This window comes from Esox lucius, chromosome 16, assembly GCF_011004845.1.
Source record: "Esox lucius isolate fEsoLuc1 chromosome 16, fEsoLuc1.pri, whole genome shotgun sequence".
Lineage (NCBI taxonomy): Eukaryota > Metazoa > Chordata > Actinopteri > Esociformes > Esocidae > Esox > Esox lucius.
The window spans coordinates 3,320,490-3,333,436 of NC_047584.1; the positions used below are offsets into that span (position 1 = coordinate 3,320,490).

A 12,947-nucleotide genomic window follows, 5' to 3' on the forward strand; every position below is an offset into this window, starting at 1 on the left:
TGTTGTTGCCCTGGCTGGATTCGATCCACTGTTTTCTGTGTGACAGACTGTGTCTTTAACCGCAACGCTATTCAAAAAGCGGGTAGTGTTGCACGTGACACCTGGGTAAAGACGTGGTGTCTGTGTACTTTAGCATTGACAAACCAATTAGTCGAAACTCCACGGTTCTCAAAACTAGTTCCCTACATTATTAGCTGACATGTAAACCAACATTCAACGCGTTAAAATAGAGTACTGTAGATGGCTAGCTAATAGCTATACCGTACCTATAATGAAAACAATGAAACTTGAATAGCTAACCACTACGTTATGTGAATGACGCTATGTAAATCAAAATCGAGAGCAATATGTTAGTTGTTGGTGCAGTTTGTCCATCGCAAAGTAACTATAAACAGTTTAACTTTAGGCTTACTATAATGTAGCAACTGAAGCTTGTAGCCAGCGAAGTTTTAGACTATCCTGAACAAATCATAATGCCTAATTTGATTTGTCTGTGGCGAGGATCGAACCCTGTTCGACTACATGACAGTCCACATATCTAACCACTATGCTATTTAACAATGGGTAGTTAGTCAGTCAGTCAGTCAGGCAGGCACTAAGAAACATTTGGGCTTCTTGGCTGGCTCCGCTTAGGCGTAGCTGTAACTATATAAATGGAATAAATTCTTCAAGATTTCAGAAGTTTTAATTACACTATATGTCCAAAAGTATGTGGACACCCCTACTAATTATTGAGTTCAGGTGTTTCAGCCACACGCATTGTTCACAGGTACCTAAAATCCAGCACAGCACCATGATATCTCCATAAACAAACATTGGCAGTACTGTACAATGAGTTGTGCTGAAGAGCTCAGTGACTTTAAACGTGACACTGTCATAGGATGCCTCCTTTGCCTCAAGTCAATTTGTGAAATGTCTGCCCTACTAGATCTGCCCTGGTCATCTGTAAGTGCTATAATTGTGAAATGGAAGTGTCTAGGATCCACACAAGCCCAGCCACAAAGTGGTTGACTACACAAACTCACAGAGCGGGGCCGGCGAGTGCTGAAGCGCATAAATATTGCCTATCATCTGTTGCATCACCCATTACAGATTACTAAACTGCTTCTGGAAGCAATATTAGCACTGTGTGTCGGGAGTTCTATTAGAAGAACTGTGTGTCGGCAGCTTCACAAAATTGATTTCCATGGCCGAGCAGCTGTACGCAAGCCTCACATCAAAATGCGCAATACCAAGCGGCAGCTGTAGATGTGTGAAGCACGCTTCCACTGGACTCTAGAGTAATGGAAACGTTCTCTGGAGTGATGAATCACGCCTCACTATCTGGCAGTGTGATAGAAGAATCTGAGTGTGCCAGATGCCAGAAGAACACTACCTGCCCAAATGTGCCTACAGTGAAGTTTGGTGCAGGAGGGAGTTGGCCTGGGGCTCTGTTTCAGGGTTTGGTCTAGGCCCCTTAGCTCCAGTGAAGGGTCATATCAATGCTACAGGATACAACAACATTTTAGACAATTAAATACAGTGGCCATAAAGACATGGTTTGAGGAGGTTGGTATGGAGGAACTCAAGTGGCCTGCACAGAGCCCTGACCTCAACCCAAATGGAACGGCAATTGCGAGCCAGGCCTTCTCGTCGACCTGACCTTAAAAAACGCTCTTCTGGCTATATGAGCAAAAATCCCTACAGAGAAACTCCAAAGTATTGTGGAAAGGCTTCCCAGAAGATTAGCAGCTGTTATAGTTGGAAAGAGCAGGCCAACTCCATATTAATGCACATGGGTTTGGAATGGGATGTCCAACAACTCATATGGGTGTGATGGTCGGGTGTCCACATACTTCTGGCCATACAGTGTACGTTGGCATGAAACTAAACAAAAATGCCTCCCTTAGATTTGAAGGATAGGATACATACCTAGAGTTTAGGGGGCCATCCTAGTAATTTATTTATGTTTTATGTCAAAGGCTAATTTGTTTTCCGGGTGTTCTTTATACTTAAAAATTTTTTTTATGTCACTCAGGGCTGTCTGGATTCCTCCAGTGACCTTCCCAGTAATTCCTTCTGTTCACGTCAGGCAAAAGCAATAATTTGGCTCTCACCAAAGATAATTTAATCAGCAAGTTATTATGACAGTAATTACCAAAGTGGACCAACTCACATTAACAAAGTCGAGTCACTTTCAAGAAGTTTATTTGCAATTCCAGCATTTTTCATAATCTGGTCGTTGAGACAGGGTATGAGAAATTGTAAAAAAAAAAAAAAAATGAAATCCTGATTAATTGGATTCTTGTTTGGACGATCTGAAATACATTCTTAAAATCCAGAAATCTATTTTATCTATGCATTTTCTATTTTATACTGTCCTTCTGCTCAGCTTCTGCGTCCAACTGCTTTTTGTTTCACATTCACAAATATAATTTTTTGGGCCTGGTCGTCCATTTCTAACATTAATCTTCAGTAATCTACCATGTTATACAAGCTAGATGGTTCCCTTTAAAATTCATAGCCTTCATTCTCTGAGAATCTCTCTTATAAGCAATATTGTTATTGTAATTATCATTAAATCCCAATTAAATCAAAATGTAACCTTATGAATAACATTTAGGAGATCAGTGCCTATACCCAGCCCTCACAAGAAAGGAATCTGTTTAAAGGACACTATAAAATGAACTGTAGAAAAAACTGGTAAAAGCACTTTTTACATGTCATTGGGACTCTGTAGCTCCAAGAATTTGCATTGATGCCTTTTCAATGTTCTTGTGAAACACCAAACAGCTAATTTAAAATACCACATTAAAATTCAAGCACTTTTATGGAATCGGAAGCGCATGTACGAAACCAGTAATGTCTGTTACCGACGTGCACACATGCATGCACACGCATATCCGCAGACCCCTGCGTCCACGGTACTGACCTGCAGGTAGTCTCCACTGTCCAAGTTTCCTCTGAGGGCGTTCTGAGGAGTCCTGTCGGTATCCACCACGGTCAGACAGAGTAGGGCTCAGCAACTGTTGGAGACCACTCAGCTACAGGGTGGATAGGAGAACAAAAAAAGATATACAATGATCAGCCATAAGATTGTGGCCACTGACAAGTGAAGTGAATAACACTGATAATCTAGCTATCATGGCACCTGTCAATGGGTGGGATATATTAGGCAGCATGTGAACGCTGTCCTGAAAGTTGACTTTCACAAGGGCCAAATTGTGATGGATAGATGACTGGCTCAGAGCATCTTCAAAACTGCAGCCCTTGTGGGGTGTTCCAGTCTGCAGTGGTCAGTACCTATCAAAAGTGGTCCAAGGAAGGAAAAGCGGTGAACTGGCGACAGTGTCATGGGCGGCCAAGGCTCACTGATGCACAAGGCTGGTCTGTGTGGTCCGATCCAACAGATACTCTAGCTCAAACTGATGAAAAAGTTACACACAGTGCATCGCAGTTTGTTGTGTATGGGACTGCAGAGCCGCAGACCAGTTACGGTGCCCATGCTGACCCCTGTACCGATAGTGCCTACAATGGGCATGTGAGCATCAGAACTGGACCACAGAGCAATGGAAGAAGGTGGCCTTGTCTGGAGTGAATTTTCTTTACCGCCTACAGATTTATTCCAACTGGTTTTTGAATTAACCTATTGGTGTGTGTGTCCTGTACCTCTGGCTGTGTTGGATGGTCCTGGTTAGCATGGATGTCATCGCTAGGCAGGGTGGTCTGTATGCTGGGGGGGTTGAGGAAGCGACTGAGCTCCTGCTGTTGGCTCTCTCTCAGACTGTGAATGATGCTGCACGACTGCTGCTGTTTCTGCAAGGGGAGAAACATGGTGAATGTGTCCTTACAGAAAACCATACAGGGCCGAACAGTTGGTCCTAACAAACCACAAAACTACTGACAAGTGTTTCCAAGCACAACTGCTGCTGTTTTCTTGAGAACCATGGGTGAGTGAGTCCAAACAGAACACCATACAACACTAAACAGTGGGTCCTCACAACACAAAGTACAAGATGAACAGTGAGTCCTCATAAACCACAAAACTACTGACTGCTGCTGTTCCTGTAAGTCAAACAGAGGGAAAGTGAGTGCTCACAAAACAAAAATGTACATACTGTATAGTGGCTCTGAAAATAATTCACCTCCTGATTTAGGTGAGCTGAGGTGCAATGTATTGTCTTTAGAAGTTAAATTTTTAGTAATGAAGATTTTATTGTCTGATGAGATCAAAATTAAACTTTTTGGCCTAAATGCTAAGGGCTATATTTGCCACGAGCCCAAAACTGCACACACAACTACCATAAAGCAGTGGTGGCAGAATAACCTAAATAAAAACGGATGTTATGAAAAGTGTGTATACTCAATGGAATAGGTCTCTTACGGCACGGATGCGCTTGAGGCACTTCTTGAGCCACATGCGTATGGTCTGCTTGGCCACTTCTTCTTCTATGGTGTACTCCAGCTGCTCTCTAGCCAGTAACTCCTCTAGTTGTAGAGATTTCCTGATGTCCACCGAGCGGTACGACAACATACTGAAGTGACACAGTGAGAGAGGGGGAAGAAAGAATGTGAGAAAGATAAGGAGTCTTGTAAGTCTATTATGCAGCATTTTTGTGGGCTTATATTTAACGCAAAATAATGAAAACATTTCACTAAAGGTATGAAAATAAGAATAACACAATGTTTTAAAAATTGCAATACAATTGCATTTCAAAGTACAGTTTCACTTGTAAAGCAACATAACTACAACTTTTATCAAATAATAAACCAGCAAAGGATTAAGTGTGTGTGTGTGTGTGTTAGTATGTTTGTGAGCACATTGTGGATGCTGGAGTGTCTGTTCGTATGTTTTAACCTATATTAAGCCTATACTATAAAGAGGTTTGAAGTGATAGTGAGCTAACTTTAGACAACTCTGCGACTTCAGTCAAGTGAGTCAAGTGAAGTAGTTCACCTTTTTGGGCAGGTACATTTATGTAGCAATGCGTCATTGAGAACTGTCAGGCTCAGTCACAGCCAAATGAGTCTACGTAACCTGAATGTAATTGCTGACCGTGAGTTCAGGAACAAAAAAGTCATTCTAAAGCTCTCTCTCAAATATTTAGTTTTCATGACTTTCGATTCAGAATATTTTGGTGTTAATGAATGAATGTGAAATCAAGCACACTACAACTTTCGTAAGACAATATAATACGAAAAATGTTTAATGCAACAGATAATAGCCAGATGGGTAATATCCACCAGAGTATGCACTCTGGTGGATTAATGATGTTGTCTGTGTTTTTGTTGAATTGTATGTCTTTGTTTTGTATGTTTTGAAAAAAAATTTTTTTCAATATTTTGTCTGTGTGCCTAAATCTGTACATGTCGAAATGTTTACACAGGTCACAGCTGAAAAAGAGATCCAGGTCTGTTTTTCCTGTTGAAATAAAGTATAAATAAAATTACAAAACTAAGCCTGAGCTGGAATATGGCATTTACTGATGCTAGGCTATCTTTATGAAGGCCTGAGTAGAGTTAGTTTACATTTGTTTTGTAGTATTGCAATCTCAGCACAGCACCGAACGTCTGTTAAGTTTTGTGCATGTGTGCGGTCGTCACCTGAGAACGTCGTGGAAGGTGACATCCCCTCCATTGTGTAGTCTCTCCATCTCGTAGCACATGTGTTTGAACAGCAGCTTGTCCTTGTCCAGGTCCACCTCCAGTCTGCCCCTCAGCAGGCGAAGCAGGAACTTCACCCGCGATGTGGGGATTACTCCCTGAGAGCGGATATAGAAGTTAAAGTTCACGCTACATTTCTAGCATCTCTGTCCTTCCCTTCGGCTCTCATCCATTTCCAACCGTAACCTGACACGATTTGTTCCCCTTCATAAGTTGTTTTCTCCATACATTTCTCCATCTACACTTCCTATAATAGGGTGGTAGGTAGCCTAGTGGTTAGATTGTTTGGCCTATAACCAAAATGTTGTTAGTTCCAAACCCTGAGCCGATAAGGTGAATCATATGTGGCTTTGCCTTTGAGCAAGGCCCATAATCCTATTTCCTCCAGGATGGTTATTGGACGTCTGACTCAGGCTGTGACCTGACTATGCAAGAGTGTCTAAGGGGGAGTTGGGATATGCACAAAAACACAAATTTAATGAAAATATAAGCAACCCACCTCTAATCCTCCCATCTCACTTGTCATCCACCATGTTCCAGACAGATCTAGAAGGTTCTCTGTCACTTTTCAACCCCACTCCATCATCCCACTTTTGCCTGTCTCTCTACACCTCTTCTCTCTCATCTCACCTCTCTCTTGTCGTCCACATTGTTCCATATGATTTGGAAGTGTCGGAGGTCGTTGTAGCTCAGTAGCTGGTCCTCCTCAGTGGAGTAGAACAGAGAGAAGTTTTCCACGATGATGGCTGGGAGACATATCTGGGGTTACCACGGGTGTCTGAACACTTGTAGCGTACTCATACACTAGTGTTCAAAACATTGGGGTAACTTAGAAGTCATTGTTTTCGAAAGAAAAGCAACATTAAAAAATATATAATTACATCAAATTGATCAAATATACAGTGTAGACATTGTTAATGTTGTAAATTACTATAGTAGCTGGAAATGACAGATTTTAATTGAATATCTACACAGGCGTACAAAGGCCCATGATCAGCAAAAATCAGGCCTGTTTTCCAATGGCACTTTGTGTTTGCTAATCCAATTGTATAATTTTTCAATGCTAATAGATAATTTGAAAACCCTTTTGCAATTATGTTAGCACAGCTGAAAACTTTTGTGCTGATTAAAGAAGCAATAAAACTGGCCTTTAGACTAGTTGAATATCTGGAGCATCTGCAATGGTGGGTTTGATTTACAGGCTCAAAATGGCCAGAAACAAATAACTTTCTCCTGAAACTCGTCAGTCTATTCTTGAGAAATGAAGACTATTCCATGCTATATTTCCTATTGATGTTGCTTTATTTCCGATTCAAACTAATTTCATGTATGCTTTCATGGAAAACAAGGACATTTCTAAGTGACCCCAAATCTAGGAACAGTAATGTACATCCAAGCAGCATGTCAGAACATCAACCTCTCGTGCCAAAATAATTTGCTATATCTTGTAACCATTGTCTTTACTGCCTTCAAAATTGACAAGGTGGCTCTAAATTGTGATGTATCCATTTTTATTTCATTTTCTCTTGCTAACATTGCAGTGCTTGTAGGGGGGAGAGTTAATGTCAACCGCCTGAAATAAAAAAAATTGCGGTGTCATTTTCTTCTTCTCGCTCTCATTATTTCTCCCTCCTTTTCTTAATCCACCCCATTTGTCTCACTCCCTGCACAGCCCTTCCTGCTAGGTAGTGAGACCCAGACAAGGGAGGCGGTTAATGATTTCTGCATGGTGAGATTTGATGACTGTCCTGATGATGAGGTGTACAATAACAGAGTTAATGTGTCCTGGCCAGAGGTGACACGACTTATTGTGTTTTATATGCTTCACACCCCACACAGCAGGAAATGAAATATGGGCCTGAGTGATTATACAGGAAATTGTCATTTGCGTGATTTGTCACACACACACAAACACACACACACACACACACTTACCCACGAGAAGGTTGAGCATGATGTAAGCAATGATGACATAGAATGAGCAGAAATAGATGAGTGCTCCGGCATAGTTGCCACAGTCCGTCTCCCAGTAGCGATGCTTGTCAGGTGTACAGAAGGGAGGCTGCACCTGGAGAGGGGTACATCCCGAACACGACGACCTCAATCCATTAGGCACCGCACAACAACCTGACCCTCAGATAGCAAGACCATACAATTGCATGGATTTCATTATCTAACGCACCTTACCAAAATGCTTGCACTTGTCACTTTAAACAAACAGCATTATATATATTAACATATGCATTTCAGCGGAATGTACACTGGACATGAAGTGTTGTGAACATTTGTTCGCTTACATGAAAGAAAAGAGTATGTCCCTTTTTTAGATTGTTGTCGAGAAACTTGGTTGAGGCCTTGCACTTTGTACATAACAGGCAATATTACACTCAGCTTTCCGTTTAATGAATCTCTACTTGAATCCCCAACTGACAAGTGTACATGCAAAAGAGGAAAATGTACTAGTTCTTACCATGCAGTCATGCATGATCTTGTTCCAGTCTTCCCCTGTGACAATACGGAACAGAACAGTAATGGCCTTGCCCGCCGTGGAGAAGTTAGCATGCCTGTTGTTGAAAAACATTTGAAATGTATGAAAAAAAAAGAATAATACACATGACACACACTTTAAGTAATCAGTGGGGCTGTAGTGGGTGTGACTAATTATTCCGCCACTTCAGGTGGCTGTGACACCACCAGAAGTCACACAATCTAATAAAGTTTCCCAAAAGGTTGCTAGATCTAAGGCGGAAAGGTGGAAAATCTGCCGTTCTGTCATTGAGCCAGACAGTTAAATCAAATTGCCCCTGCTCCGCTACATAACTAAAATGTAAAAAATGAGGCTAGTGAAGCCAAAAAAAGACAGTGGAGGAAAAGGAATGTGTCTGAGAGTTAGAGAAAAGGGAAAACTGGTTGACTTCTGACCTGTTGATGTTCTCTCCGTATTTGACAGTTCCGAATAAGACGACGCCCGCAAAGGCGTAGCAGAGTAGGAGGAGGAACATTCCCACAATGATGAAGAAGCTTTTATACATACTAACGACGACTGTCAGCAGCAGCATCTTCAAAGTCACCTACAAACGTGCGGCACGCACACACGCATAGACACACACACACACAAAACACAAGCAGTCTTTGATAAGGAAGGTCTTAGGTAAATTAGCAATAGAGATCATTGTCTAAGGATTGGCCTTTCTCCATCAGAATGTATGCCAGTTGGTCACACCAAACTGAAACACAGGTGCAATCCTATGTTGAGAAAATGTGGTGAAGTGATGAATCGTGCCATAGAGGTCCAACATTTTCCCTTTGGTACCACAACAAAGCAAGAATGTGATGCATTTTAAGAATAAAATTAAACAATCAGTGTAGGGAAAGAGGCATTACCCCAAGTAAAGGAGTTCAAGTATCTCAGGGTCTTGTTCGCGAGTGAGGGGACAATGGAGCCGGGGATTGGCCGGAGAATCGGAGCAGCAGGGGCGGTATTGCATTCGCTTTACCGCACCGTTGTGACGAAAAGAGAGCTGAGCCGGAAGGCAAAGCTCTCGATATTCCGGTCGATTTTCGTTCCTACCCTCACCTATGGTCATGAAGGCGAGTACAAGCGGCTGAAATGGGTTTTCTCAGAAGGGTGGCTGGCTTCTCCCTTAGGGATAGGGTGAGAAGCTCAGTCATTCGTGAGGAACTCTGAGTAGAGCCGCTGCTCCTTTGCGTCGAAAGGAGCCAGTTGAGGTGGTTCGGGCATGTGGTAAGGATGCCCCCAGGACGTCTCCCTAGGGAGGTGTTCCAGGCACTTCCAGCTGGGAGGAGACCTCGGGGTAGGCCCAGGACCAGGTGGAGAAATTATATTTCGACACTGGCCTGGGAACGCTTCAGGATCCCCCAGTCAGAGCTTGGAAATGTGGCTCGGGAAAGGGAAGTTTGGGGTCCCCTGCTGGAGCTGCTGTCCCCACGTCCCGATTCGGATAAGCGGATGAAGATGAGATTTACAAAAAAAAGTTGACTTATGACAAGATGTACTGTATATCATAAGGGGGATGAGGATGTTAAAGAATTCTCCAATACTTCAAGCAGCATGACGAGACAAGACCAAGGACAAGTCATCACGTCAACTAATTACATTTGTCAAACCTTTGGCTTACATTCCAGCAGCACTTTGAGAGAATAGCTTAGAAATGGCAGTTAACTTTTTACAAAAAGTTACAAAAGTAAGTATGCCTATGTATTGGTATTATACTGAAAACTATACTTAGTATATAATTTTAAGCCATTTAACCTAATTTGGTGAAAGCTGAAGCGCTCAATTCTCAATAACAACATATTCTTTTTGCTGTGAATGGGGCCTAGTGTCGTCCAGCCCTAGGCCTTTTTAGTATACTCACATGCTTCCCACAGATGGTGAAGAACCTGAACACGATGACACAGGTGCCCATCATGTAGGTATACGCATTCTATAAGTGGAAAGAACAATGTTGTAACTGTATATTATTAGTGGCTAGCATGTTATTCCACTGTTAGCAAACGGTCTAGTTCCATTTGTATGATATGTGTGTTTGTATGAATTAAGGTCCTTACCAGTAGAGCAAAATGTAGGACTATCCATATGACCCCCAGTATTGTCACCAGTAAATCATAGCGGTTCCGTCTGCTCTGCCAGTAACCCGCCGGGGACATAGCTATGAACTTCATGGTTACCTGGTAACACATCAATATTGAGCAAATGAGTCCACCCCATTCATTCATCCACCTGCCCACCCATTCACTTGTATGTCTGTCTTGTAGCAGAAGTACTTCAAAGCACATTTGTAAGACAGGACAATTCTGCCTTGGGATCAATACCTCTCAAATCTCCCTTGGAGATCAGCCCAGATTCTTACCTCTAACACAAAGATGATGGTGAAGACCACCGACATGGTGGCAAGAGGCATTGTAACTGCTTCATCTACATCCCACTGAAACACAGAATTCATATACAAGCTGATGTTCAGTACAAACAAACACCTTCTCCCCTTTTAATTTAAACTGATCATAGCATCAAATGAAGACAGGGATGCATGTCTTTTTATTGGTTTTGAAATTGAGTTTACTTCCTGTATGGACTGACTTCAATATAAATTGATTGCAACCCTGTTTTTATAGATACACTCTAAGAAGTAAATGTTCCGCAAGGATCTTTTAGGGTTTCTATAAATTGACACTGGAGAAGCCAATATAAGTTATATTTCCTACGAGAACCATTACAAGAGTACCATTACAACAGGCCCTTTCAAAGTGTTCCTAAAAAACATTTTTTATGTCAATAAAATTAAGAGTTTTATAGTGTTTCTCAAAACACTCTTTTTAGTGATGAGAACGTCATGAGGTCATGTTGATTCTTCGAGCAGGTGTAGTGTCAATTCTGTGATAAGATGAGGTTTGTGGTGTGTGCATTATAAAACACTTGCATGGTGTATCACCAGTTTATAGCTTCATAATTAATGTATGTATAAAACACCTTACCTTGACAGATAGCAGCACTGACTGAGCCAAGACCAGCACAGCAATTCCCCGTTTGAAGAAAGGGTGCTGAGTGATGTCATACATCTTTGCACGGAACCCGGCGTTCTCTGTCAGAGAAGAGAGATGCTTAAAAGCATACAGTACCAGATCCAACCAGATATAAGCCTAACCAAAACTGGCTTCCTCTCCTAGTTTCCTTCTTTGGACTGATGTGAAAGAGCTCGACAGGTAAAAGGAAAGTAAATGTTCTCAATGTGTTAGCATTATCAGCTAATAGCAAATATAAAATTGCTAGTACTTATGCAAATGTTGTTAGCGTTTTGGTTGGTATTTTTCACCTAATCCTTGAAGGAAAGTGTTTTTGCAAAATTCCTAGTTTAGCATGCACTGTGGATTGGTGTAGCAAGTTTTGGAGAGCACAGTTCCTAATCTTCACCTGCACATCTCCTGAAATGTCCCTGGTGAATGTGAAGAAGTGTTTCCGAATCCAGTCTGCAAGTACCACCAGTTATTTAACTGATTGATTGATTGTCTACGTATGACTAAGTTGGACAATGAAGTTGTTATGGCTGTACAGTTGCAGTAACACATTTTGGTTACACTTTATTTTGAGATACCCAATTTCCATATGTAGATGTTAAATAAATAGTAATATGATCAACAAACATTAAAAAAAAAATTGTTAAGCAACTTCCTGCTAAGGTTAGGCTTAGAGTTGGGTTTACAAGACATTCAAGGATAAGGGTTAAGGTTAGGATCAAGGCTAAGATTAGTGTAAAAGTTTGGCTTAGTAGATAGTTAAAAATATCACTGAGTCAGTAGGGCACTCAAAATAAAGTGTTACCTACATTTATTTATTTTTACATTTTAGTAATTTGGTAGGGGCTTTTATCAAGAGTGACTTGGAGTAATAAGTGCATACATTTTTATACTTTGTTTTCCTGGCGCCCCATAGGAATGAAACCAAGAACCCGGGCGTTGCAAGTGCTATGTTCCACTAACTAACTTAATATATGGGACACCCGCCACCACACACACAGGGGTCAGTATTTCTATATGAATGAGTCAGCGTGTCGGAAATGCTCTCCGTACCTAAGGACTTTTATCCAGTAAGGAAAAAACATACAGTGGGGAGAAGGATTTTGCAGGTTTTCCCACTTACAAAGCATGTAGAAATCTGTACTTTTTATCATAGGTACTCTTCAACTGTGAGTGACGGAATCTAAAACAAAAATCCAGAAAAATCTCATTGTATGATTTTTAAGTAATTAATTTGCATTTTATTGCATGACATAAGTATTTGATACATCAGAAAAGCAGAACTTAATATTTGGTACAGAAACCTTTGTTTGCAATTACAGAGATCATAGGTTTCCTGTAGTTCTTGACCAGGTTTGCACACACTGCAGCAGGGATTTTGGCCCACTCCTCCATACAGACCTTCTCCAGATCAGATGGGGTTGAGCTCATCCTTCTTCTTCCTCCAAACACGGCGAGTGGAGTTTAGACCAAAAAGCTAAATTTTTGTCTCATTAGACCACATTACCTTCTCCCATTCCTCCTCTGGATCATCTAGATGGTCATTGGCAAAGTTCAGACGGGCCTGGACATGTGCTGGCTTGAGCAGGGGACTTTGCATGCGCTGCAGGATTTGAATCCATGACGGCGTAGTGTGTTACTAATGGTTCTTTGAGACTGTGGTCCCAGCTCTCTTCAGGTCATTGACCAGGTCCTGCCGTGTAGTTCTGGGCTGATACCTCACCTTCCTCATGATCACTGATGCCCCACGTGGTGAGATCTTGCATGGA

At 41.6% G+C, this 12,947-nt stretch overlaps 1 protein-coding gene across 7 annotated transcripts in view; it reads right to left on the reverse strand.

Annotated features, from left to right (window-relative positions):
- Positions 1-12,947, reverse strand: part of nalcn (sodium leak channel, non-selective) — a 279,305-nt gene that overhangs the window by 7,888 nt on the left and 258,470 nt on the right. For all 7 annotated transcript variants that reach the window (XM_034286758.1, XM_034286757.1, XM_020055017.3 and 4 more), the window contains 12 exons: positions 11,140-11,246; positions 10,518-10,592; positions 10,216-10,335; positions 10,023-10,091; positions 8,566-8,714; positions 8,114-8,207; positions 7,579-7,711; positions 6,274-6,389; positions 5,584-5,741; positions 4,364-4,514; positions 3,649-3,795; positions 2,912-3,023 (listed from right to left, as the gene is read on the reverse strand). In XM_034286758.1, coding sequence (XP_034142649.1) covers positions 2,912-3,023; positions 3,649-3,795; positions 4,364-4,514; positions 5,584-5,741; positions 6,274-6,389; positions 7,579-7,711; positions 8,114-8,207; positions 8,566-8,714; positions 10,023-10,091; positions 10,216-10,335; positions 10,518-10,592; positions 11,140-11,246 — 1,431 coding nt within the window. The remainder of the gene's footprint in view (positions 1-2,911; positions 3,024-3,648; positions 3,796-4,363; positions 4,515-5,583; positions 5,742-6,273; positions 6,390-7,578; positions 7,712-8,113; positions 8,208-8,565; positions 8,715-10,022; positions 10,092-10,215; positions 10,336-10,517; positions 10,593-11,139; positions 11,247-12,947) is intronic.